Source organism: Brachyhypopomus gauderio, chromosome 2 (assembly GCF_052324685.1).
Source record: "Brachyhypopomus gauderio isolate BG-103 chromosome 2, BGAUD_0.2, whole genome shotgun sequence".
NCBI classification, from domain to species: domain Eukaryota; kingdom Metazoa; phylum Chordata; class Actinopteri; order Gymnotiformes; family Hypopomidae; genus Brachyhypopomus; species Brachyhypopomus gauderio.
Genome location: NC_135212.1, coordinates 45,906,991 through 45,931,103, shown reverse-complemented (window position 1 = coordinate 45,931,103; position 24,113 = coordinate 45,906,991). Strand labels below are relative to the sequence as shown.

Sequence of the window (24,113 nt, the reverse complement as noted above, 5' to 3'; positions counted from 1 at the left end):
TGTAAAATGTTTGAACTCGTGCATCTCTGTAGTTTTATGTACATTGGTTACAAGTGGCACTCCTTAACACCACACACAGTTTCAGAATGATGAAATCTGATGTTGCTTCAACTGCACTTTTGAATTTTTTTTATTCACCCTAATATAAAGCTACAGTTATATCAAGAGATGTATCCTACTTTTGTATCAGACATTGTGCCTGAACTGAGACCTGGTCCTTCTATGGATGAGACTCATGTTCCCTGCTTGCTGTGAGGTTGTCACACTCCGGCTATCTAATTCTCATCCACAGGGGGATTCTCTCGACATGCTTTCTCCTCCATTATCCTCATTACTGATTATTCATTACCCAGTAGCAATAACAGTTAAAAATCTGTGTACTGTTCACTAGTGTGATATGGCAGTATAATTTCACTAGTGTGATATGGCAGTATAATTTCACTAGTGTGATATGGCAGTATAATTTCACTAGTGTGATATGGCAGTATAATTTCACTAGTGTGATATGGCAGTATAATTTCACTAGTGTGATATGGCAGTATAATTTCACTAGTGTGATATGGCAGTATAATTTCACTAGTGTGATATGGCAGTATAATTTCACTAGTGTGATATGGCAGTATAATTTGACAGCTGAGCTTCTGCTGTGGGTAGTAGGTGCTTCCTTTGCCTGAGCACACGCCTGTGCGATCGACCTTCTCCATCTCACTCCCTTCTCCATCTCACTCCCTTCTTCATCTCACTCCCTTCTCCATCTCACTCCCTTCTCCATCTCACTCCCTTCGCCATCTCACTCCCTTCTCCATCTCACTCTCATCTCCATCTCACTCTCTTCTCCATCTCACTCCCTTCTCCATCTCACTCCCTTCTTCATCTCACTCCCTTCTCCATCTCACTCCCTTCTCCATCTCACTCCCTTCGCCATCTCACTCCCTTCTCCATCTCACTCTCATCTCCATCTCACTCTCTTCTCCATCTCACTCCCTTCTTCATCTCACTCCCTTCGCCATCTCACTCCCTTCTCCATCTCAGTCTGCATCACACCCCATTTTAAACGTCTGATTCACCCTCCAGCCACTGCTTTTACAACCTCCCTGAGTACCGTCCCTCCTTGTCCTCTCCTCCAGCCACACTGGCAAAATCTTTAAATAATTCAAGCTGCTTTAAAATTCAAATGAGGATTTTTTTTTTATTAAAAGACTGAAGGCAGAGCACACTACCTTTCCCCATCCTCCTTCACTCTCGTCAGCTCCTTACCAACTGTTGCCCTGGAAACTAAACATTCTAGAAGCACACGGTGTAGTGGAACCAGCAAATAAAGACAGTGGGGAGACAGAGCGGTCTGGCAGTACACATTCATTTTACTGATTCAAGAATTCGAGACACATAAATACACACACACGCTCTCTTTGGGTTGAGAGTTTGTGTTCCAGACAGAAAACACACAGGGATTTCTTTGATGAGGAAGAATTTATTCACAAATCTCATTGAAACATTGTCAATATCAGTGCAGGTCTGAAAGAAGATCAATACAGAGAGCTCTATCAAACACTTAAGTCTTACATAGTGTGTACATCACATTGTTGGCTCAAAGCAATCCATTAAGGCATGCACAGGCAGGTCTGCACAAGGTCAGGATTATAGGAGCGACAGGGCTTAGCAGAATGCCACAAACATTACGTTCATAGAGGAAAAATATCAACCTCCAGCAATGGCAGTTCAGCCAACACAAGGGTGGAATTATGAAGTGAGAAGAACAGGAGAAGCAGAAGAAATGGTGGAGGGAGAGAAAGAGAGAGAGACTGAGAGAGAGAGAGAGCTTTAATGAAGAGCATAAAAAAGACAGTGATCAAGAACTGGATTTACTAAGTTTGTGGAACCAGATGAACCTCAGAGATCAGAACTCTGCTGGTGTCACTGAAAGATTAGACGGTTCCTCTTTCAGCAGTTCACTGAGCAGCATGTGGATTTGATAATAAAGTGTAAACATGTGGGGTCAAAGTTCAGACCTCGGTAATATACCAATAAAGCAATCACAGCCAAACAGGCAATTGTAGATTTTAAAAGCTGCATTGAATATGCATATGTTGAACTCAGAAGCATAATTCTAAAATACTTAACCATAAAAATACATGTAACATGTAATATGTTTGTGAAATTTGTGAAAGCACTGCAGTGGTAACAGTCAATAATTTGCATTACTAATATTAATCAAAGAGTAACGCATAGGCAGCAGTACAAAGTTATACATACACATATATACATTGTTATATACAGTAAGAAAGCTAGCAGTGCAGACAGAGTAAATATCTTTAACTAGTTAGAGCATTTCAAATGAACAGACCAAGCCGCGGTTTTCACACGGCTGCACAGACCACGAATTTGGGATTTATACGAATAATAATAAAAAAGGCATGCTACAGTTTACTTATATTTGGGGAATGAAAAGGAAGTGATCAAAATGCAGACATTGAACTAAGAGGAGAGCAGTTTCTCAATGTTTAAATAAGACTGGTATCTGAAAAGCACAGAAGTGGTCTTACATGAACCCAATAGGGTAACCTCGATCCATGCGTGCTTTAAAACCTGCTTCCCAATCTTATAGTCAGTTACACACATTTAAGATTTTTGTCTAGCAAGTTAGACCTAAAGTTATACTAGATATACAAGTTATACTAAAAGAAGAATTGGCAAAAAATTGTGCTAATATGTAAACGGGCATCATCATCATTAGTGTGCCCAAGACCACAAATCTCATTCAAGTCTAGGCTCAGATCCAGATTACTGTGTGTGAAAGGATGCGATGAAACATCGAAGTACTTACTGTACTGTCACTTTGCCCTTCAATGGACGACAACACCATTGCAGCTTTAAAGCACAAAATGTCTATAGTCACTAATCACTAGTGACTATAGACATTTCTAGTCACTAATGTAACCCACATAATACTGAACCCACCAAAGGGGGTCTGGGTGCTTCACAATGCTGTAAACGTTGTCATGTCCAGTAGATTTCTTCAATTTCACATATTTACAAAGTGCTACTAAAGAAGGACTCGCCTTCCTCAAACTCATCTCCTCCATTTCAAAAGTCCATCATACTGTAAACATCAACCAAGCACGAGAATGCATGATTCTCCAGAGAGCATTTTCACAAGTTTTGAATGTTTCCATAAGGAATTGGTTTGCTGAATGACAGGAGTGAAAATGTTTATCCAAAATGCAGATTAAGACCTCCCACAATAAGATGCATATGTAAGAAGTGTTTCTGGGGAAATTTGGGGATTGAGATATTTTTAAATTAAAACTCAAGTGTCAGCAAACACTTACCACCTCCATCTCATACGCTAATTGTCTGTCTCAGCTAGTGCACACAAACATAAACGCCTACTAAGCCAAAACCTGTCATTCAAACATTTGGCACAGTTTTTGTTTATGCAAAGCTATCTAAACAGAAGTGAATAACGTGTCACTCTGTTGGGTGAAATTAAAAGAGTCCATCACAAACAGATTCAGCTGCGTTGATTCTCCATACTGAGAGGGTCATCATTTGTTGTCTGATTGTATAGGCCAATATTGGTTTCCACTGTTGTTGTAAACGTTAAGGCATACACTACACAGCGTCAGGCTGTACTGTATAATGACTACGTACTAATATACATACTCAATTCTTTTTTGCATCCTTCATTACACTACTGCAGTACCTATATCTCGCCATTTCTGGAGTATCTGTTCAGCAGTTTGACACCTCCCTCTCTCCCTCATCTCCTTCTCTCCCCCTCATCTCTCTCTTCCCTCCTCCTTCATCTTTCCATCTCTGGGAAACAAAAGACTGCAGCACAGCCTGCACCCCAACCCCCACCGCCGAGCTCCACACACTCCATCCTCCAATGCGCTTGAGCTAGCATCTCAGCCAATGAGCGTCTCCTGCGTCTCCCTCTCTCTCTCTCTCTCTTTCTCATTGTTTTCCTTCTCACAAGAGGACTGTGTTTAAATGCTCATGTGCCAACGACTAGTAAGCAAAGAGATAGTGAGGATGGGGAAAACAGTAATGTAGATGGCCAGACAGACAGACAGAGAGACACAAATACAATGGAAGAGGTGTTGTAGCAGGCTCTGTGCTACATTTTTTCAAAGAAATAGCTGCTTTGGGACTTTTAGCATGTCTAATAGTTAAACATGCTGGATAGAGATTTTGCCTGCCTGACTCAGAGGTCTGTGTTCAAACCTAGTCCTTATTAGGTTCCAATTTAGTGCTTCGTGATTCGGTTTCATTGGTAAGGAATTGCAGGGATTGTCCAGCTTTAGACCTCACCTCTTCCCTGTGTTTCTCTTTGAGTTTTTAATTCTTATGTGGTCTCTAAACAAAATACCCGCTATAAATTCATTTGATCTCTTCATTCAACGCCCCCCTCCCCACACACACACACCAACAAATGACTGACAAGTGACCGATAACTGAGACAGGAAATATGATCATATCGGAAGCTTCCTTGCTGACATCATTTAGAAAGATTAGTCCTGCTGCTTTGCTGGCTTCAGTCATTATACCTGCATTCAGAGTGTTGGGTAGGTCTACATTGTTGACTTTGTGAAGGAGAAAAATGGAGTGTTTAGCCTCAGAGTCTTGAGAAAGAGTAGAAAAGAACTGGACAAAGCTTCAGGTGCTTCAGAAAGATCTGGAAGAATGACGATGATCGTGGATTGGTTGGTTGGTTAGAAACTCGTGACTCCATTATCATAGCATCTCTCATGACTTTAATATAGCTGAAACAGATGGAAAAATGTCTGTTAGATATAGCACACAACACAAAAAACAAAACAATGAATATGCAAAACATAAAAATAAAAATGCACAAATAATGACCAGATGCAAAATCACCAAAATACCGATATCACCCATGACAACAATCATAATAATGAGTATTAAAATATTGTTGTTGTTGTTAATTCAAACAGTTATGAAAAAAAGAAAGTATAGCTACAATAAGGCGATTATGACAGAAACGTATACCCATCAGTAGGCATTGTACCCATTGTACAGTAACTATATGCTGATTATCACAAATTTACTGTAAAATGCTTTAGGTTTTCATAAACAACGTGAACATATGTCCTTCCTAAGTACTCTTAAAACAAACTATTACACACTCTGCAGTCACAGCAATCGAGAATATAAAGCCAGGATTAATCGTGAATATAAAGCCAGGATTAATCATGAATATAAAGCCAGGATTAAACTATTACGTGACCCTATGTGAGCCCCATAAAACCACCTGTGTCACATTAAGTTCCAGATGGAACTGGGCGGAACTTACGTCCCCAGTTGATGAAAATAGCGGCACTGATGATGAGAACTCCACCCACGAGGGAGACGATGGACAGGACCTTAGCGTTGCGGCCTAGACGCCGCGCCCCGTCCACGTTGCCCTGTTGCAGGCTGTACCGAGACTGAGGTGGGGCGTGGCCAAGAAGAGAAGAAAGAAGATAGGATGGTGGAAGGAGAACACGACAAACAACTGGTATCAGTACACATACGAAGGAGGAACAAGGAAGGCATTAAGTGTGTAATTTAATTAGGAGCAAAGCAGACCTAATATTCCGACTGCATCAACAAATTGGACATTAATGTATGTATCATGCTAGCAAATTGCAACCACTTGTAAAAAATCACCACCCCTGCTTTGCAGAAATTGTTAAGAGATTGATCACCCTCTCTGCACCCTCTCCGTTTAAATACAACACGCACCATAACAGAGAAGGTCAGGCCGACGATGTTTATGGGCCAGAGGGGGCAGAAGCAGCTGAGGATGGCTAGAATGAGATAATCGTTGGGCTTGGAGCCGTCCGCCCCCTCGGTGGTGGTGGCACTGGGCTGGCGTGTAAGCGACGGGCGAGGAGAACCGGCGTGGCTCAGCGACTCCGAGCGGCTGCCCAGTCGGGCGTGTCCGTTGATGTGGGCGTGGCCAGGCTTGGCGTGACGAGGCGAGGAGGCGCGTGTATAGGTCGGAGGAGAGACCTCCACACTGGTAGGGCAGACTCCGTTACCTACGCAGGGAGTTAAGGTGAAAGGAGGTGGATACAGCAAAATAAATGGAATGGTTAAAGAAAGACGGAGGTTGCAAGATCGAGACAGAGAGAGAGAGAGAGAGACAGTGAAAGACAAAGACATTAAATCATTTTATAGGCCATGGTGGTTGAAAAAAGGATAGTCAGGGAAATGAAGAAATCGCTGAGACATAATTTCTCTCATAAACATCATGAGGGTGATTCAGACAGCATCATGCGGTAATTAATTACATTACACTTTGGGTGAAAAAGCAGGACAGATATTTAATTTTATCAATATAATATTTCACTTCTAGGATTGTGTTTACTTGTCTCCATGTTTTCGTTGATGACCGTCAGGTGGTCTTTGGGTGGTCCATTCAACTTAGGGGAGGTTTCTGGGCCGGGAGTGGACTCTGAAACAGATCCTGGATCTTGCTCAGTCTTCTCTGGCTGAGAGGAGATGGGGGTGTGACCAACATCACCATTTGATTGCTGATTGGTCCCTTGTTCTGTCTGTTGCTGTTCGTCCTCCTCCCCTACATTCTGCGTGGTCGTGGGCTCGCTGGCCTCTGAGTTCAGAGCCATCTTGATAATGCAGAATTTCAGGAAGGTCCAATGTGCTTCTGGTTATTTTATGATACTGTTTCTTTCGAGGTAGAGAGTGACTATGTATGATATAACTGTAAAAGAATGAAAACAAGAATGTCATTTTGTCAAAGAAATCAAATGTCAAATTGATGTGATTTTTTTTACTTTAGATTCTACTTTGCAAAGATAGCCTTTAGAATGAGGTCTAGCAAGTGGAGCATTGAGAATGTTTTCCAATTGTAGAACATTTAGCCTCAATAAGTGGTTTTTATACCTATTAATTAGAAATACAATGTATACTGACTTCAAATGTCAAATTAATGTGGTTCTTTAATGTTTAGATTCTACTTTACATAAGAATTCTTCTAAAAGAAGGTCTAGCAATTAGAGCATTGAGAATGTTTTACAACATTTAGCCTTTCTATACCTATTAATTAGATATAAAGTGCACAGAGACTCTGAAATGAGACTATACAGTAGAATGCAACTGGTTTCAGTAATGGGTTAAAACAGTTTAAAAGACATTATGTAGGCTATATGTGCCATAGCCAACAGCCGTAAACTAAAATGCAATACCGAGGTGTCTTTAGAGCTGTTCCAGCAGTTCCTAAACGTGAGGCCATGTGCCAGGCTCACTGAAGAGACTTTAAAGAAAGGGACTTGAGCAACGGCTCTCTCTCATTGACTCTGCTTGCCTTTTAACTCCCCAGACACCGTGGTCACAACACGTGCCAGCGTCGCAATATGTTGAGAGAAGAAATCTGCGTCTAGATTAAAGACAAACGGGGAGTCCTGTGGAGATGAGAGAGCCGGCGGTGTTCTCCTCCCACCCTCTCTGTGCTCCAAAACCCAGATGATGCAGATCAGAACCCTAAGCAGTCTGACTGCATCCACAGCGGCCCCACGGTCTCCTACAAAGACCGTCTGTTTAGCACCACTAGATCACGGAGTCCGTTTTGACAGTGATGCTGCCTATACCTGAAAACACCATCATAACTCAATTACACATTGATTTTCTTTTTTTTAAAGCCCTTGACTGGTTCACCACTTAAATTATCAGCGGTTCATTACACTCCCACTGGGTTTCATGTGACAGGTTTTGGTGAAATGTACTGCGCTACAGACCAGCCACTGCCACAAGACAATTTATGCACCATTTCTCAGAAATTATGGCAACTTCATTCCACCTGCCCACCTTTTCCTCAACACACAGATAAACAGTTATGCTCGCAAGGAGACGCAAGCACTGCCTGAAAGAGTCTTTTCCCAAATATCACATTTTTTTTTTCATTGTATTTGTGCAAAAGGGAGGGGGGTGGTATGGGGGGGGGGGGGGGGGGGGGGAGACGAGGAATCAGAGGACACACCCGACGCAACCATCATTTCTGGATGAAACAGATAAAATCCATAAGGCTGAAACCACTCACACGCATTTGACAAGCTCAATAAACAAGACACTAAGAGAAAAATGGCATAAAGTTCTTTACAGATTGTACGGTAATCATACACTTATTTAATATCAGTGATTTATGTTAACTTTTTATAATCTCGCATCTCTTTGACTCGTATTATGTGCTACATGAAATGACGGCTACATCAGTGCAGTGTCCCCCCTACAATCACCAGCACCGCGCGTTGTATTAGGCTGTATTTTAGTGGGAATGACAACATACAACACGATACACTTGGGAATAGTTTACGCAGACACGCAGGAGCGATAAATAAAGAGTGACACACCCACGTTAGGCTACACGTTTGCGTCCCTCTCGTGAACATCACGATGCGCAAAGAAAATAAGAGTTTGGCAGCATGCAACCACGAAGTACCCACCTTATCTAAAGCGAGACAAGAAAAAATATTCCGATAATCATGTTGAATAAAACGTACTGGCAGACGTTAAATCCAAAGAGATTGATGCGCAATTAACAATTCTAAATTTAATGACGATAATTTTTTTTATACATATAAATCTTTAGAAAATGTGAGACACTACTGCATTTCAGCTTGACGGTCCAGCTCAGCGGTCCTCTCACTGCGCTGTGCGAGCCGGTGTGTGTGTGTGTGTTTGTGTGTGTATGTGTGGTGTTTGGGTGAGGGTGGGGTGAGGGTGGGGTGTAGGAAGGAGGGATTGCGCTTGCTATGGCAACTCATTTCACTCGAGGCGCGACGCTCTCGCGCCTTTCACATTTCCCGCAATCTGCTGAGTAGGCAAGCATAAATCCGCAAGCTTTAAAAACCGAATTATTGCGTTTTTAATGACATACACCGACAATACAGTGTGAAAATCAGCGTTTATTTTATCAAAGCGTTGCCTAAACTCGTTTAGTAGTTTAAGATAATTTTGCAAGAGCATGCAAGATGCAAGATTATTAATCTGTGTCACCCAGTCAGGAATTCAGCCTGAGTGTAGAGTGGATCCATTTGAACCTCTTGGAAGAAATTAAGTTTAATTCTTACAGGATGTAAACTTGATTGTTCAATAAACCATAACGGAGTTTGTAAAATGGCCTTTTTTAAAGCTTGAAATTAACTTAATAGAATACGTTTTTTAAATTATTATTTATCTAACTGGAGAGGTCATTCACGTGATCGTTGCTTTTGTAACGTGTGAAACTTCAACTGCACCGCAGGTCTCCTACTATCGAGAACATCTGACGACTTCACTCACAGCCTCAATGGATCACTGGTTTGTAAATCCTATAATCTTCACGGCCGCTACGTCGGGAGAGGGACGCCAGGTGGACAACAGTAACGAGTTCAAACATTTTTTAACATTCATCTCAATTTTTATTGCTGAAAAGTGCAAAATACATTGCTTAGTGGGTTTACTGCATATATAAAAAGGTCTGGGTGCAAGTTATTTTGATGTAGTCAGATTAGTCTAAATTCAGAGGGGATGTACCAAACCTGGACACTAGAGGGCCTTAAGAGTGACGTGAGCAGAGGTCTCACCACATTGACAGTAGCCGAGGTATAAACTTGGCTATGGTTTGTTTGTACACTGCATACTACACTCAGAATATATTTAATATACACTGAATAGTGGTCCCCATAGTAATATGCACTATAGTATCCAGTATGCGACAAACGCAAATCATACTATGAGTTCATGTAAACATATGAACGCATTTTCTGCCACGGTTGTATAACAGGATGCAATAGACATGAAGATGGCTCTGGTCACATACTGGAATATTAGTCAGAAGTAGTGAGTCATCTAGGTGTCCTTCACGTACCGGAAAATATTTTAGATTTGGGGCCTAATCAATACACGAGTGGCAATAAATCTATTTTGAGCACAGCTGATATGGCAAAATAAAGCAAGTAAAAGACAGACAACAGAGCCCTTCACGCTGTAATATACTGCCACTCAAAGTCAGATTAAAGCAGCGGAACAGAAGACTAGAGAGATGAACCAAACATCAGCAACTTGCACCTAGCTAAACACAGCATACGAGGTCATACTGAGGCACATCTTGATATAAATGCCAGTAAACTCTTCTTCCGTTCTTGGCTCCTTTACTGGTTTTCGCTAGCCTTCACTGCTCCAAGCAGACCATTAGCGGTAGTGAACAGATTGATGGGTGAAGAGCCATCTGTGATCAGAGTGGACTTGAGGCCCAGAGCCTGCAGAAGTTTCACCTGTAGGGGGAGAGAGGACCACAGATTTGTGATTCATTCAACAGAGAGAGAAATTGTGGTGTGCAGCGGCTGCCTACGACTAGATCAGTGGTTCCAGCTCAGATGGGACCAGACCAGTGAGACTGCACAGTGGAAAAACTCCCTGACTCCACCCTGACGGCCCATATACAAAAAAATATAAAGGCCAACATATACCAGTAAAACCAGACTAGGCTACATCTAGAGTCAGTCCATCTGAGCCTGTGGAGCGGGTGGAGGAGAGCATGCGTGTTTGAGTCGGGAGGTGTGGGTGTACCTGCAGCTCCGGCCCGGCTCTGGCCATCTCCGTCAGGGTGCTGCTGCCGATGGACTCCACCAGTTGCTTGAACCGCTGGCTCTCGATCTCCGCCAACTTTTGTTGCTTCTCGATATCTTGGGAGTCCAACGCCTTCTTATAATGGAGCTCCTGCTCCCGTGCCTTGGCTAGGCGCTCCATCTCCGCCTCCTGCGGTGGGGTGGGGTTAAGACAGACAGACAAACTTCCATGGAAGGGTCCGGACGACAGTACTGTCTGTTATTTTAAACTGTCCAAGAGAGATGCTGACCAGCACTGCAGTGATATAAAGAAATGCATCAACCCATTACAAAGGGAGAGATGTAGTGCAAAAGAAAGATGAAACAAAATGGGTGATTTGAATTTTGACTCAAATTGCGAGAGATATTGAGAGAGACGGGGAATGAGATTGTGTGAGGAGTGGTGAAGAGTGAGACGTGTGAGGAGTGGTGAAGAGTGAGACGTGTGAGGAGTGGTGAAGAGTGAGACGTGTGAGGAGTGGTGAAGAGTGAGACGTGTGAGGAGTGGTGAAGAGTGAGATGTGTGAGGAGTGGTGAAGAGTGAGATGTGTGAGGGCACACAGACCAACGCACCGCCTCTATTCTCTGAGCTTCAGCCTTGAGCTTGGCCTCGCTGACCGCTGCCTCTCCCTGAATACGCGCTGCCTCTGCTCTGGACTGGGCCTCCGCCTTCGCTGCTCCTGTACTCTCCACTGCAGCACTACACACACACACACACACACACACACACACACACACACACACACACACACACACACACACACACACTTAGTACAGCGAGCAACTAGCTCTAGAACTCTAGCCACAAGAAGTGGAGTGACCTACAGGAATCATCATCATCATCATCCTTATTGTTACAATACAGTTGCATAAATCATTCATATTTGTATAAATTATTAATTATCATTAATTCCTACACATTCTATGTCACCCATGCTGTAACCTGGAAGCTGCCCCCCCCCCCCCCCCCCCCCCCATGAGAATTTGTATGTGTTCTGGATTACATGACATCATTCCAGGAGATTATGCCCTTCCCATCTGTTCTAGCCTATAATCTAATGAAATCAGCAGATGATCTCACCACCGTCTTCCAGTTTTCCTCAGAGCACAGTGAGTGTGTGTGTGTGGGGCGGTGGGGGTGTTTTCACCTGAGAGCCTCCAGCTCCAGGAGCTCTTTCCTGGCTTTCTCAGCCTCCGCCTGGTCAGTGATGCGCTGCCTCTCCAGCCGGCCCCGAGCTTCCTGCTCAAGACGCTCTGCTTCGTGCCTGAGAGAGAGAGAGAGAGAGAGAGAGAGAGAGAGAGAGAGAGAGAGAGAGAGAGAGAGAGAGAGAGAGAGAGAGAGAGGGGGAGTAATCAATCACATGAGTAAGCAATACAGCTGTACTGCAGACAATGATCCAGCAACTTATCCAAGTGTACTGACAGGAGAACAGCACATGAGTCAGTACTCGGGACGAGAGTCAGTACTCGGGACAAGAGTCAGTACTCGGGACAAGAGTCAGTACTCGGGACAAGAGTCAGTACTCGGGACAAGAGTCAGTACTCGGGACAAGAGTCAGTACTCGGGTACTCTGTCCCGCTTGTTCAGCTCTTGTTAGAAAAAGGGGGGGGGGGGGGGGGTAAATAAATGAATGAATAATGGGAAAAAAAATTAATAATAAAGCCTGAACAGAAAGTTAATCCCCATGCAGTAACTCACCACACCGAGAGAGGAAGCACCTTTTAATGTGAATCTGCAGCACTGAACACAACAGAGCAGGAACAGAGAAACCAGCTCAGCAAAACCAGAAAGCCAGCAGAGGTGGGTGAGGAGAGAGGGGGGGGGGGGGGGGGGGGGGGCAAGATGAGGAGGTTAGCTGCACAGGTAAGGCGAGGAGATGGGAGAGGGAGATGGGAGAGGAGGCGGGGCGAGGAGGCGGAGTCCTGACCGAGCAGCGGCCTCCTGCGAGTTGGTAGTGATCTCGATGGCGAGCTGCACGCTTTTCTGCAGAGCGTCCCGCGTGCGCTGGTCCACGGGCTCCACCGACTGGATGTCCACGCTGCTGATGACCAGGCCGTTCTGGCTGAAGCGCAGACTGGAGCGCACCGCCAGCTTCTCGTCAAAGCCGAACACGGCCGAGCAGATGATCCGGTTGGAGTTCTGCAGTGGGGGAGGTCGCGGTGGGGTCACAGGGGAGCAGCGCGCGAGATCCCCCAACCCCCGACTACTAACTGCATCTACAGTTAGCTGTGATCCAGCAGTTGTAGCACCAATATTGTATTGTATATCTGACGTTAGCTTGAGACTGGTGCATGTTGTGGTATTCGACCACAAGGGAATCATTAGCCGAATGCTTTTAATATACACTTATATTTCAACTGCACAAACATACTGTTTGTACAAACACTTTATTAATTATGTATAACCGATGCATATATCGACACACACACCTGACCTATTTTTCAAACAGGTCCATCATCCATCATCAGAAGCCACTGAAGACACAGTCGTGCAGTACATTAGGACCAAGAGGTCACGCACCTTGTGGAAGTCGTCGAACTGCACGGAGGCCACGGCCCCTCTGATTCTGGAGGCGATGGCCTTACAGGCGTCGCCCACGAAGTCGGGCACGGAGAACAGGGCGGCGGCCTGCGCCGCGTCCGTGCGGCTCTTCACATCAAAGTGCCTGCGGTGGGGGCGGAGACAGTGCTTCATTACACCGCACATTAACATTTGCGGGACAGATCCTGGTGTGCTCGCATTGGGTCTGCTTCTTTCTGCCTGACCTCTCATTTTGCACAAGCTTCTTTACTGTAATAGGATAATTAGAAGCCCGGCTTGATCTAATTTGAATCAGTGAACACATGCAGAGAGAGAGAGAGAGAAGGAGAGAGAGAGAGAGAGAGAGAGAGAGAAGGAGAGAAAGAGAGAGAAGGAGAGAAAGAGAGAGAAGGAGAGAAAGAGAGAGAGAGAGAGAGAGAGAGAGAGAGAGAGAGAGAGAGAGAGAGAGAGAGAGAGAGAGAGAGAGAGAGAGAGAGAGAGAGAGACCGAAAATGGAGCCTGAGAGACACTGATTCACTGATCCAAGAGGATGGGCAGGACTTTGTAGCCACATGGCCATTTGGACCGGGAGAGGCAACAAATCACTTCACTAATGGATGGCAGCTTCTGGTGTGTGTCTGCTGAGACTTATGTAGTAATGTCTGACTCTCACAGATGTTAGAAGAGCAAAAGTCACCAGACACATCCTGCTTTATAGCACTGCTGGCGGTGCAGGACTTTTACTGCACTGCTAAGCAGTATTTTAAATAACACACACATGTACACACACACACACACACACACACACACACACACACACACACACACACACACACACACACCAGTTATAGGAGAGCTGGAGCTGCAGACGGGCATGGTCGGCGGTTTCTATGGTGATGATATCCGTGCAGAAGTCCGGGCCGAGCAGCAGGCAGATGGCTTTGATGACGTTGGCGCGCTTGGGCTTGTCGCCAGACAGCGAGAGTACGGTGAACTGCTCGTCCGGGCCCAGCATCACCAGATCCGGCCCAAACACCACCCTGATTGGGCGACAAGAGCGTCTGTGAAGCCTTCTCTCTAAACGGTTTAGTCATGGTGGTTATTCTGAATCAGCAGGATTTGAAAGAGGAGGCGAAGGCCAACATGCAGTGGCTCCTCTCTCAACACCCACTGCGGGACTCAGCAAACAGGGTCAGGTTAAAAGAAGACCTTACTAAGCACTCCGGTGTGGAATAGTGCATAAGCACAAGGAGAAAATCCGGATTACTTGCAAAAAATCAGCACCCCCCCTCTGAAAAATGTACGTGTGTGTGTGTGTGTGTGTGTGTGTGTGTAAACTATGGGTGATGGAAGGACACCCTCCCTACACGAGCGAGGGAGGAGAGGGTGTGATGGGACTGTGCAGTCACCTGGCTTTCTTCTCTCTGTAGTCGTACACCTGCACTGCGGCATTGTGGGGAACGCGAAAGGACACCACTCTGGTTTTGTCCCTGGGCGCGCCTCGGTCCCCTTGGTCCCGCTCAGAGCGGCCAGCCAGCGGGTCACGTGTGCTGGCCAGCAGAGCCTCCACGTTGGCGGGGAGCTCCTTCTCCCACAGCTCCTCGTCTTGGGTCAACATGTAGGTTTGGCCAATCACTGCCCGCACCTGCACGCATCACCATAGCACAGAATAACCAAACAGAAATCGAGGGTCAGGCTGAATGCCACATTCTATGTTAAACCTGCATTTTGGGTGTTGCTTTAATGTTTTACATTATATATTACCATTTATTATTATTACTAATATTTCAATTGTAATGGAATTTACTCAAATCGTAAAAAAAAAAAAAAAAAAAAAAAAGATTGACATTTGTATACTTGTTAAGTTCTTCGAAGGCTTTAAAAGTTTCAAATGTTTCTTCATCTCTTTGATAAGCCGATAAGCTTCATGAAACATGTGAAGAAACCTGTTTGGCAGTCATCAGCCACCCACCCACCGCTAAACGTGGTCAAGCCCAGTACTTTTTAAAAAGAATGGTGGATTTCACAAGCACTCTGTGGGTGGAAACAGATCAGCAAACACTTCCATTGTGTGCTCATTCCGAGACACCTGCAAAAATCCTCCTACCACGGACACGCCTAAAAAATACCCAGTTCAAGCCCCGCCCCCTACACAACACAAGGCAGAAATACTTTGGCGGCCTATGACGCACCTTCCCGGTCTTGATGTCTCGCACGTAGATGCCCTCGTTCTCGTCCAGCGGGATGGCGTTCCGTCTCAGCAGGACCTCCACGGAGACGGGCGGGACATACTCGATGGGCCCACGCAGCATCCAGCGGTCGCCCGGGCGACGCAGCATGTGAGCCCTTTTGGCAGGCACCTCCTCTTCCTCCTCATAGTCATCGTCGTCTTCCTCTTGCTGATGGAGAGAGAGGGCGAGAGAAGGGGTGAGAGGGAGAAAGAGGGACAGGGAGCAAAGACAGGGCCCAGGGACGGGCGGGGATGGACACGTGTGTATAACACACTGAGCGTGTGCGTGGAGGCGTGCGGGGAGAGTGATGTGATAAACGTCAACAAAAGGCATCAAATCCAACCCCAACGTAAAGAGATATATAAAAATAAAATAAAAAAATCAATGACAACAGAAGATGAGGGTGAAATAATTCAGGAAAGGGGAGGGAGGGACAAAGAGGAGGGGGAGTTAATGAACCAGGCCCTGGAGAGGTCAGACAGACACTCAATCTCCCAAATCTCCCCTTTATTCTATTTTTTTTGTGACCATACGTAGTGAACTTTGCCTCTTGCAGCTATCGCACCTGGTGTGGTAGTGCTGCATGTTTCATGAGGGTGTGGAGTGTGTGTGGAGTGTGTGTGTGGAGTGTGCATGCTGTGTGAGCACAGTGCTTGCGGACATGTGCAAATAAACCCGTGTGTACGAGTCCGGCTGAACAGGTTGTTGGCTGAACAATGGTGAGACATGAAACCATCGGGTCTGCTGCTCGTCTAGTCGGGTCTAGTTCGGGTTTCCCCACAGAATGCCTGAGGTCTTCCTACTCTGTGCGCTGTTAAGTGTGCCTGACATGTTTCTGCACTCGCCCGGGCTCGGCCCGTCTCACCGCTTTGGTGTCGCTGAAGGCCTCAACAGCGCGCAGGACCAGGCCCTCTTCCTCAGACAGCACATACACATCCTGAATGCCCTGCTCCAAATGTTCTCCAGGTCTGAGGAAGAATGACAGCTCCCCCTGAGAGAGAGAGAGAGAGAGAGAGAGAGAGATTCAACAAATAAAATGTTGGAAACGTGTGGTTTCACACTCTGCTCATCAGTATCAGTCCCATATTGACCGTCCTCTCCAATCAGAGCGGTTTGCCACTATGAACTGGTCTAAGAATGATTTAAGTGCACTGAAGACTATAAATGGTGAAGCCTGTGAAGGTTTCAGAACATATTTCTCGCTGCACCCTTATCCCACTGTGGTAGTGTTTTCGGAGCTGGTTCTGTGCATGGAGATGTTGTGAGGAGGAGGAAGAGGAGCACCTTCACCACTCTCTTCTGTCCGAGCTGAAGTTTGCCGTCTGGACCCACCGGGTCCAGGATGACGCAGTACTGCCTGCTGTTCAGTGTCGTCACGTCGACCACCCCGACGACTTCCTCCGCCACAGACGGGATGTGGGCTTCCCGGTCGGCGATCGTCACGAGCCACTCCTCGCCCGTGCGTCGTTCCCGCCCCCCTGCGTCACGGAAGGGGCGGAGCGCACGCACGTGTAGCGCGTTCTGCAGAGACGAGGGCGGAGTCAGGCCCGGACCACACTGGCAGGATGCCACTTAAGTCAGTCTTAATGCATTTGTCTCGCAGTTATAACCTTTGGGCCAACTGACCTTTGGGCCAAAACAATAAACCAATTTACTGCCCGTCCCACAAGAGCTGCACAGGACAGAGAAATGAATGAGGGAGTGACAGAGGGAGAGAGAATGAAAGGGTGGGAGAAAGAGAGAATGAAGAAAAGAGGAGACAAAGGGCAGAACTAATGAATTAACTGTAACGATGAGTTACCTTGTCAGTAAGGATGAAAGCGTTGACAATATCAATGACTTCCTCGATAGCTCCAGGCAGGTATGCTCCCACCTTACACACCTGCCATTCCTCACCTACAACACACACCCACACACATGGCAACACTACTCTGAGACTGCTGCAATTAAATTCATGATAAGACTGAATCTATTTACAATTTGAGGGACCTTTAGGTATGGAGTCTAGTTATAACATAAGGAACCAATGACTACTGACCAGTAGACATTCCCTCTCCCACTTGCTCGCTCGCCCCCTCCCTCTTTCACTCCCTCCCTCTATCCCTCTCTCTCTCCCTGTCCCTATTCCACACATTCAGCTGAATCAGTAATTGAATGTTTGCTCATAACTGCAATGGGACCGTGTTTGCAGTGGAAACAATGACCATAGGACAGATGGCCGGGCGTCTGTGAAAATATTCATTGTGTTGCATGTGCAAGTGTCTAACCGGTTACTCTGCGCACTCCACCGCGGTCCACGCCCTCTTTGCGAGCTCGGAGACGAATTGCCTGGTTCTCACGGATCACTGTGGCCTTAATGGTTTCCAGCACAGCCACTTCCTTCCTGGGGATGTACGTCCCTGCCAGGGGTTGAGACGAAACCATGCTAGTGAGAGTGGCACTCCAACATGACAAGAAATTCTGCACACAGACACACACTCAGTAGTGTGTTAGTGGACGAGGTGGGAGGGAGAGAGGGGGCTAGTGGACGAGGTGGGAGGGAGAGAGGGGGCTAGTGGACGAGGTGGAGGGAGAGAGGGGGCTAGTGGACGAGGTGGGAGGGAGAGAGGGGGCTAGTGGACGAGGTGGGAGGGAGAGAGGGGGCTAGTGGACGAGGTGGGAGGGAGAGAGGGGGCTAGTGGACGAGGTGGAAGGGAGAGAGGGGGCTAGTGGACGAGGTGGAAGGGAGAGAGGGGGCTAGTGGACGAGGTGGGAGGGAGAGAGGGGGCTAGTGGACGAGGTGGGAGGGAGAGAGGGGGCTAGTGGACGAGGTGGGAGGGAGAGAGGGGGCTAGTGGACGAGGTGGGAGGGAGAGAGGGGGCTAGTGGACGAGGTGGAAGGGAGAGAGGGGGCTAGTGGACGAGGTGGGAGGGAGAGAGGGGGCTAGTGGACGAGGTGGAGGGAGAGAGGGGGCTAGTGGACGAGGTGGGAGGGAGAGAGGGGGCTAGTGGACGAGGTGGGAGGGAGAGAGGGGGCTAGTGGACGAGGTGGGAGGGAGAGAGGGGGCTAGTGGACGAGGTGGAGGGAGGGAGAGAGGGGGCTAGTGGACGAGGTGGAGGGAGGGAGAGAGGGGGCTAGTGGACGAGGTGGAGGGAGGGAGAGAGGGGGCTAGTGGACGAGGTGGAGGGAGAGAGGGGGCTAGTGGACGAGGTGGAGGGAGAGAGGGGGCTAGTGGACGAGGTGGGAGGGAGAGAGGGGGCTAGTGGATGAGGTGGGAGGGAGAGAGGGGGCTAGTGGATGAGGTGGAGGGAGAGAGGGGGCTAGTGGATGAGGTGGAGGGAGAGAGGGGGCTAGTGGATGAGGTGGAGGGAGAGAGGGGGCTAGTGGATGAGGTGGAGGGAGAGAGGGGGCTAGTGGACGAGGTGGAGGGAGAGAGGGGGCTAGTGGACGAGGTGGGAGGGAGAGAGGGGGCTAGTGGACGAGGTGGGAGGGAGAGAGGGGGCTAGTGGATGAGGTGGGAGGGAGAGAGGGGGCTAGTGGATGAGGTGGAGGGAGAGAGAGAGGGGGCTAGTGGATGAGGTGGAGGGAGAGAGGGGGCTAGTGGATGAGGTGGAGGGAGAGAGAGAGGGGGCTAGTGGATGAGGTGGAGGGAGAGAGGGGGCTAGTGGATGAGGTGGAGGAAGAGAGGGGGCTAGTGGATGAGGTGGAGGAAGAGAGGGGGCTAGTGGACGAGGTGGAGGGAGGGAGAGAGGGGGCTAGTGGACGAGGTGGAGGGAGGGAGAGAGGGGGCTAGTGGACGAGGTGGAGGGAGGGAGAGAGGGGGCTAGTGGACGAGGTGGAGGGAGAGAGGGGGCTAGTGGACGAGGTGGAGGGAGAGAGGGGGCTAGTGGACGAGGTGGAGGGAGAGAGGGGGCTAGTGGACGAGGTGGAGGGAGAGAGGGGGCTAGTGGACGAGGTGGAGGGAGAGAGGGGGCTAGTGGACGAGGTGGAGGGAGAGAGGGGGCTAGTGGACGAGGTGGAGGGAGAGAGGGGGCTAGTGGACGAGGTGGGAGGGAGAGAGGGGGCTAGTGGACGAGGTGGGAGGGAGAGAGGGGGCTAGTGGATGAGGTGGGAGGGAGAGAGGGGGCTAGTGGATGAGGTGGAGGGAGAGAGGGGGCTAGTGGATGAGGTGGAGGGAGAGAGGGGGCTAGTGGATGAGGTGGAGGGAGAGAGGGGGCTAGTGGACGAGGTGGAGGGAGAGAGGGGGCTAGTGGACGAGGTGGGAGGGAGAGAGGGGGCTAGTGGACGAGGTGGGAGGGAGAGAGGGGGCTAGTGGATGAGGTGGGAGGGAGAGAGGGGGCTAGTGGATGAGGTGGAGGGAGAGAGAGAGGGGGCTAGTGGATGAGGTGGGAGGGAGAGAGGGGGCTAGTGGATGAGGTGGAGGGAGAGAGGGGGCTAGTGGATGAGGTGGAGGGAGAGAGAGAGGGGGCTAGTGGATGAGGTGGAGGGAGAGAGGGGGCTAGTGGATGAGGTGGAGGGAGAGAGGGGGCTAGTGGATGAGGTGGAGGGAGGGAGGCACCTGGTCCCTCAAACAGCCACTCGTCTCCAGCCACCCTCTTCTCTCCGTCCCCCTCAAAGTCCAGCAGAGCCTGCAGGCGCAGGGCAGTGTCGGGATACACGATCTGGAGCGGAGTCACGTCCTACGAGACACACACACATGCGGTGAGCGGGACAGAGAGATGAGCAGAGAGTGACAGAAAATACAAACACACACAAAACTGAGCAAAAACAATGAAACTGGGAGATATTAGAATGTAGAATGTAGGAATTAGAAAGTGTGGACACAGAAGCACAAGAAGTCTTAAGTTTTCCTGCAGGGCACCTAATTTGTAATCATTTGAGATCGTGCACATGAGTAAACACGCAGCCACACATGATGGCAGTTCTCAGGACCTCCACAGCCTAACGAGGGGGAGGTGAGGGAGACGTAGACCCACCTTCTGGATCTCTTCGCCAGGGTAGAGTGGGAACGGGTCCTGGGTCAGCCGGATCTCCAGGTCAGCATGCCGGAGCTTAGCCTGGCCAGCGGTGTCGAACAGAACCTGGCCCTCATCGTCACGGGCAACCGGGTTTAAGATGACACAGTAATGGCGAGGGGGGACCATTGTCATGCGGGTCGGGGGGAAGAGCACCCTGAGAGGTAGAGGTAGAGAGAGAGAGAGGTAGAGAGAGAGGTAGAGGTAGAGGTAGAGAGAGAGAGAGGTAGAGAGAGAGTCACTAAAGCCACTAAAACACCAGATTTCAGTCAGACCTGCCACTAAACATATGGTTTAACGCAACACAACACAAACTGCACTCTCAAAAGAAGGGAATCACTCACTGGTGAAACCAAACCAAGCAGATTGAAAAATATCAGTCTGCTGATAAGAAGTCATCCCCCTCACTGCTCAGGCTGAGGGCGACTACAGAGGTGCACGATTCACCCTCTTCTTACTGTCGTGCATTAGAGCTCCGAGCCCAATCACATATTGATACTGTCAATACTGTCGGCCCTGGGCCGATACTGTCAAAGGTGAAGATTGCATAGCTGAAAGGTGGAGGGCGTATATCTTTGTAAAGAGAGCTACACTTCAGGGGATTTACAACAGCTGGGTTGTTTACATACAGCACTGCTAGAGTGTTTTCTGCACCAGTTGAGGTTTAAGAGCAGGAAGAGTAGCAGTACTGTTACGCTCATGCTTGGCCTCTGACCCAAATAGCACAGCATTGCATCACTCTTGGTTCAGAAACCAAACTCTACATCTGAAAGTGCATTTACAGTAATAATACAAAAACTGCAGGCACAATGGGTAACCTTCAACTTTCATAACTTCAGTGAACCAGGCACTGGTGCTGTTCCTTGTGAAACCAGTAGTAATTTTAATGAGGAACTGAATGACAGCGAGGTCAGGGCACCGCACACACCCCCCCCCCCACCTCTCATTGTCCTGGCGGATGTAGGTGAGCGGCCCGATCTCCACGCGGGCGATGTTGGTGTTCTGATCCAGCACATGGATGTAGTGGTGCGGTGGGATCCTGATGATGGAGGCGTCAGTCTGCTCGCCAGCCTGCACCTGGAAGCCCACGGGTCTCGTCGACAGCATCTGAGGGGAGGGTGGGGGTTATGGCACACACACACACACACACGGGTCAGGACCAGCCTAAAGCAAAAACACATCAGTAGGGAATTTAAATACACGTGCGCATAACCTTAGAATGTGATTAACTTCTAGGGAAATTCTTTGGGTTCTGCGAGTACAAAATGTTTTGTTGTAAATCGGACGACGTGAGTCACATCGGTTTGTGGAGCAGAGCAGAGATAGTAAAAGGCCTCACACTGCAGGACTTCATGACTCCTGGTACAGGCATTTAGACACTAAATCCTACTGAGTGAGTAAAATCCATATTGCTTTTGTCAAGAATAAAGGAGGAGATATGGAGAATCTTTGCTGCTGTGACACCCCCTCCTCCTCTTATCTCCCACCATGCAGATTTTTGATAAGGTTGCTAAGATTTAGCTCAATTTTATGGCATTTTAAGATACAGATGGTCAATATGAGTGTTTTCCCGTGGTGCAACTTTGGAACTTTGGTACCGTCATATTTCATCATCTTACCAGGACCAATCAAACAAATGCTTCACCCCCCACCCACGCATAAACACCACCACCGTTCACTGAGGGGTTTTAAATAACGTAACACCCATTATCTAAAATTATTAAAATAATCACAAGTGTTTGACCAGCAGACAAAAGTCAGCCTGTTCAGCGTTTTAGGCCGCTGCAGACAACTATGAAGCTATGAAGTCTATCTGCCTCACGTGTTCACGTGGGCGTCACCGACGTGATGACGAGGCTCGCTGTTATTGTCACGTCCTACGTCTCGTGTAGCAACCAAATATTATGCAAACGGATGTGAGAACCTGACGCGCAGCACCTGTCCGATCACACAGGCCACGAGCCTTCGGGTGTAGTTAGGGCAACCGGAAACAGCTTTAATGACACGCCCCTTCCAGTAATCCAGTCAAGACAGAACGCCCGCAAAATACATTAGAAGTTGAACACGGAAAAATTATTCAATCTATATAAAATAGGTTTTAGTATTATATAAAATTTAGATAATTTCTCAGACACAATACAACTATACTGTGGGAGAAACGCATTAGCTTTCTCCCACATCGGTTTATTGCCTGCTGCTGACTCTCGGCCTAAAATAATATATTTATAGTTTAACTTAGTTGTTTAATTCACATTAAATTGCTTCACTATTACAAAACACACTGATTCGACACCGTACATTGAAGCTTGAATCGCAGCTACTATTACTACGTGATCCGATGCCGCCCAGTGTGCAGCCAGTAGTTTGCAACATTTTATTGCACTGCATTTCATATCAATAGGTTAAAAAAGATACATTCATTGCAGCACTTTAATGACTAAGCATATATATATTTTTTAAATCAAATATGAAATCTGTGGAGTGTATCAATGCTGCGTGTTTTTATGATACGACTGCTATACTTTCTGCAAACCACCAGGTGTCACTGCTTCGAATCTTTCACAAAAACCAGGAAGCAACCTCCAAGCCTTTCCGAGGCTTTTTTGTTTCTTTTTTTAGAACAAGTTTTTTTTCCTGCAACCATTAACATCCAAATGTTCTTTCCATCTCCTACATGCTTCATATGAACAGAGATAAATTCTTTACTATAACTTAGTGAGCTTTTCGGGTTTTTGGAAGGAATGTGTTTGCACATTAACACTACGTAGATGGAAAAAAAATGTTTCTCAAATGTTATATGTGTGGACTTACGATTTAGGTGGTGAAGGGTCCGATGTGTTTCTGCTGTCCGCTTGCAAGAACTAGACAGAGCAGCTGTCTTTACCAAGCTGTGGAAAAGTAATAGCAGAGGCACTTGGTGGGCGTGTCAATGCGGAACTGAGGGCGGGGGCTGTACATGGAATATAAATCGTATCATGTTTAACATGATTTTCCCTGACTTGACCGTCTTGGTCATGCTTAAAACAGCAGCAATAAAATCACACTCTTATACATTATAACAAAAATAGGCCTATAGCAGTTTACGCGACACCACATACACCAGAATCCCGGCAGTCACGTGATTTATCAACCGTAAGACAGATGTAGGCGTACTAGTTTAGCTTGTGTGTTTTAGACCCCTACGTAGTATCTAGTGCAGCATACGCGAGCTAATATGACGGTAGATCGTTTGTAGTTTGTGTGACTCTAGGTTTATACGTCGATGGACGGTACCATCGTTTCCTCTCGTTCAGGTGGTGATGGACAGTGTGATCTGACTGCATCCGCAGCTCAGGCTGAAGTCCTTTGAAAGCTGATCGAGGTTATTTTTGCATTATTCAAACGCTCACAAACGGCGCAAGGGGGTTGCCCCCGCCACCAGCACAAAACAAAGCTAGTTAATTAAACAAAGTTAATTCCTCTCTGAATTCATGTTGCTTTCATATCCATGAATTTTATGTAATATATATATATACAATTTACAGACTTCATCACCAGGGATTTTGGGCCCCATGAAAATACTGGAGCTCCTGTCAGTGACGGTCCCTTAGAATTGTCCAAACGTACATTGAAAGTAGAACAGACCCAATTCATGTAACTGCAACTTGAAAGGCTAGCTGGAACCTTTGGCCTCGTCAGACCGCATATTATTCTTAGTGTTTAGTCAGTCAGTGTTGAGATGACTGATGATTTGAGATGTGAACAACGTCTTAGT

The 24,113-nt window shown here is 47.3% G+C and overlaps 2 protein-coding genes across 2 annotated transcripts; both read right to left on the bottom strand.

Moving 5' to 3' along the window:
• Positions 1 to 1,459: 1,459 nt before the first annotated feature.
• LOC143508448 (uncharacterized) lies at positions 1,460 to 8,702 on the bottom strand. The gene is made up of 5 exons (XM_076996952.1): positions 8,469 to 8,702; positions 6,377 to 6,730; positions 5,749 to 6,047; positions 5,318 to 5,450; positions 1,460 to 4,766 (listed from the first exon to the last, which is right to left on the bottom strand). Exons 2-5 carry the CDS (start codon positions 6,633 to 6,635, stop codon positions 4,750 to 4,752), a joined length of 708 nt encoding a protein of 235 aa, XP_076853067.1. The 5' UTR covers positions 6,636 to 6,730; positions 8,469 to 8,702; the 3' UTR covers positions 1,460 to 4,749.
• A 700-nt stretch (positions 8,703 to 9,402) lies between these two features.
• Positions 9,403 to 23,330, bottom strand: mvp (major vault protein). Its single transcript, XM_076996951.1, has 17 exons — positions 23,171 to 23,330; positions 21,300 to 21,466; positions 20,321 to 20,516; positions 19,903 to 20,023; positions 17,633 to 17,764; positions 17,167 to 17,261; positions 16,650 to 16,886; positions 16,231 to 16,356; positions 15,327 to 15,533; positions 14,544 to 14,779; positions 13,977 to 14,174; positions 13,135 to 13,279; positions 12,542 to 12,753; positions 11,762 to 11,878; positions 11,187 to 11,313; positions 10,576 to 10,764; positions 9,403 to 10,280 (listed from the first exon to the last, which is right to left on the bottom strand). The coding sequence occupies exons 2-17, from the start codon at positions 21,464 to 21,466 to the stop codon at positions 10,158 to 10,160; spliced, it is 2,628 nt and encodes an 875-aa protein (XP_076853066.1). The 5' UTR covers positions 23,171 to 23,330; the 3' UTR covers positions 9,403 to 10,157.
• Between the last annotated feature and the right edge of the window lie 783 nt (positions 23,331 to 24,113).

Bases quoted from the DNA above. Each gene is read 5' to 3' on its own strand.
- LOC143508448 (XM_076996952.1), bottom strand. From the start codon at position 6,635: ATGGCTCTGAACTCAGAGGCCAGCGAGCCCACGACCACGCAGAATGTA. The intron at 6,048-6,376 runs GTAAACACAATC...CTCCCTGCGTAG, and splicing joins CAACGAAAACATGGAGACAA to GTAACGGAGTCTGCCCTACC. The intron at 5,451-5,748 runs GTGCGTGTTGTA...GCCCCACCTCAG, and splicing joins GCCTGACCTTCTCTGTTATG to TCTCGGTACAGCCTGCAACA.
- mvp (XM_076996951.1), bottom strand. From the start codon at position 21,466: ATGCTGTCGACGAGACCCGTGGGCTTCCAGGTGCAGGCTGGCGAGCAG. The intron at 14,780-15,326 runs GTGCGTCATAGG...TGATGCGTGCAG, and splicing joins GAGACATCAAGACCGGGAAG to GTGCGGGCAGTGATTGGCCA. The intron at 10,281-10,575 runs GTACACCCACAC...CTCCCCCTACAG, and splicing joins GAGCCGGGCCGGAGCTGCAG to GTGAAACTTCTGCAGGCTCT.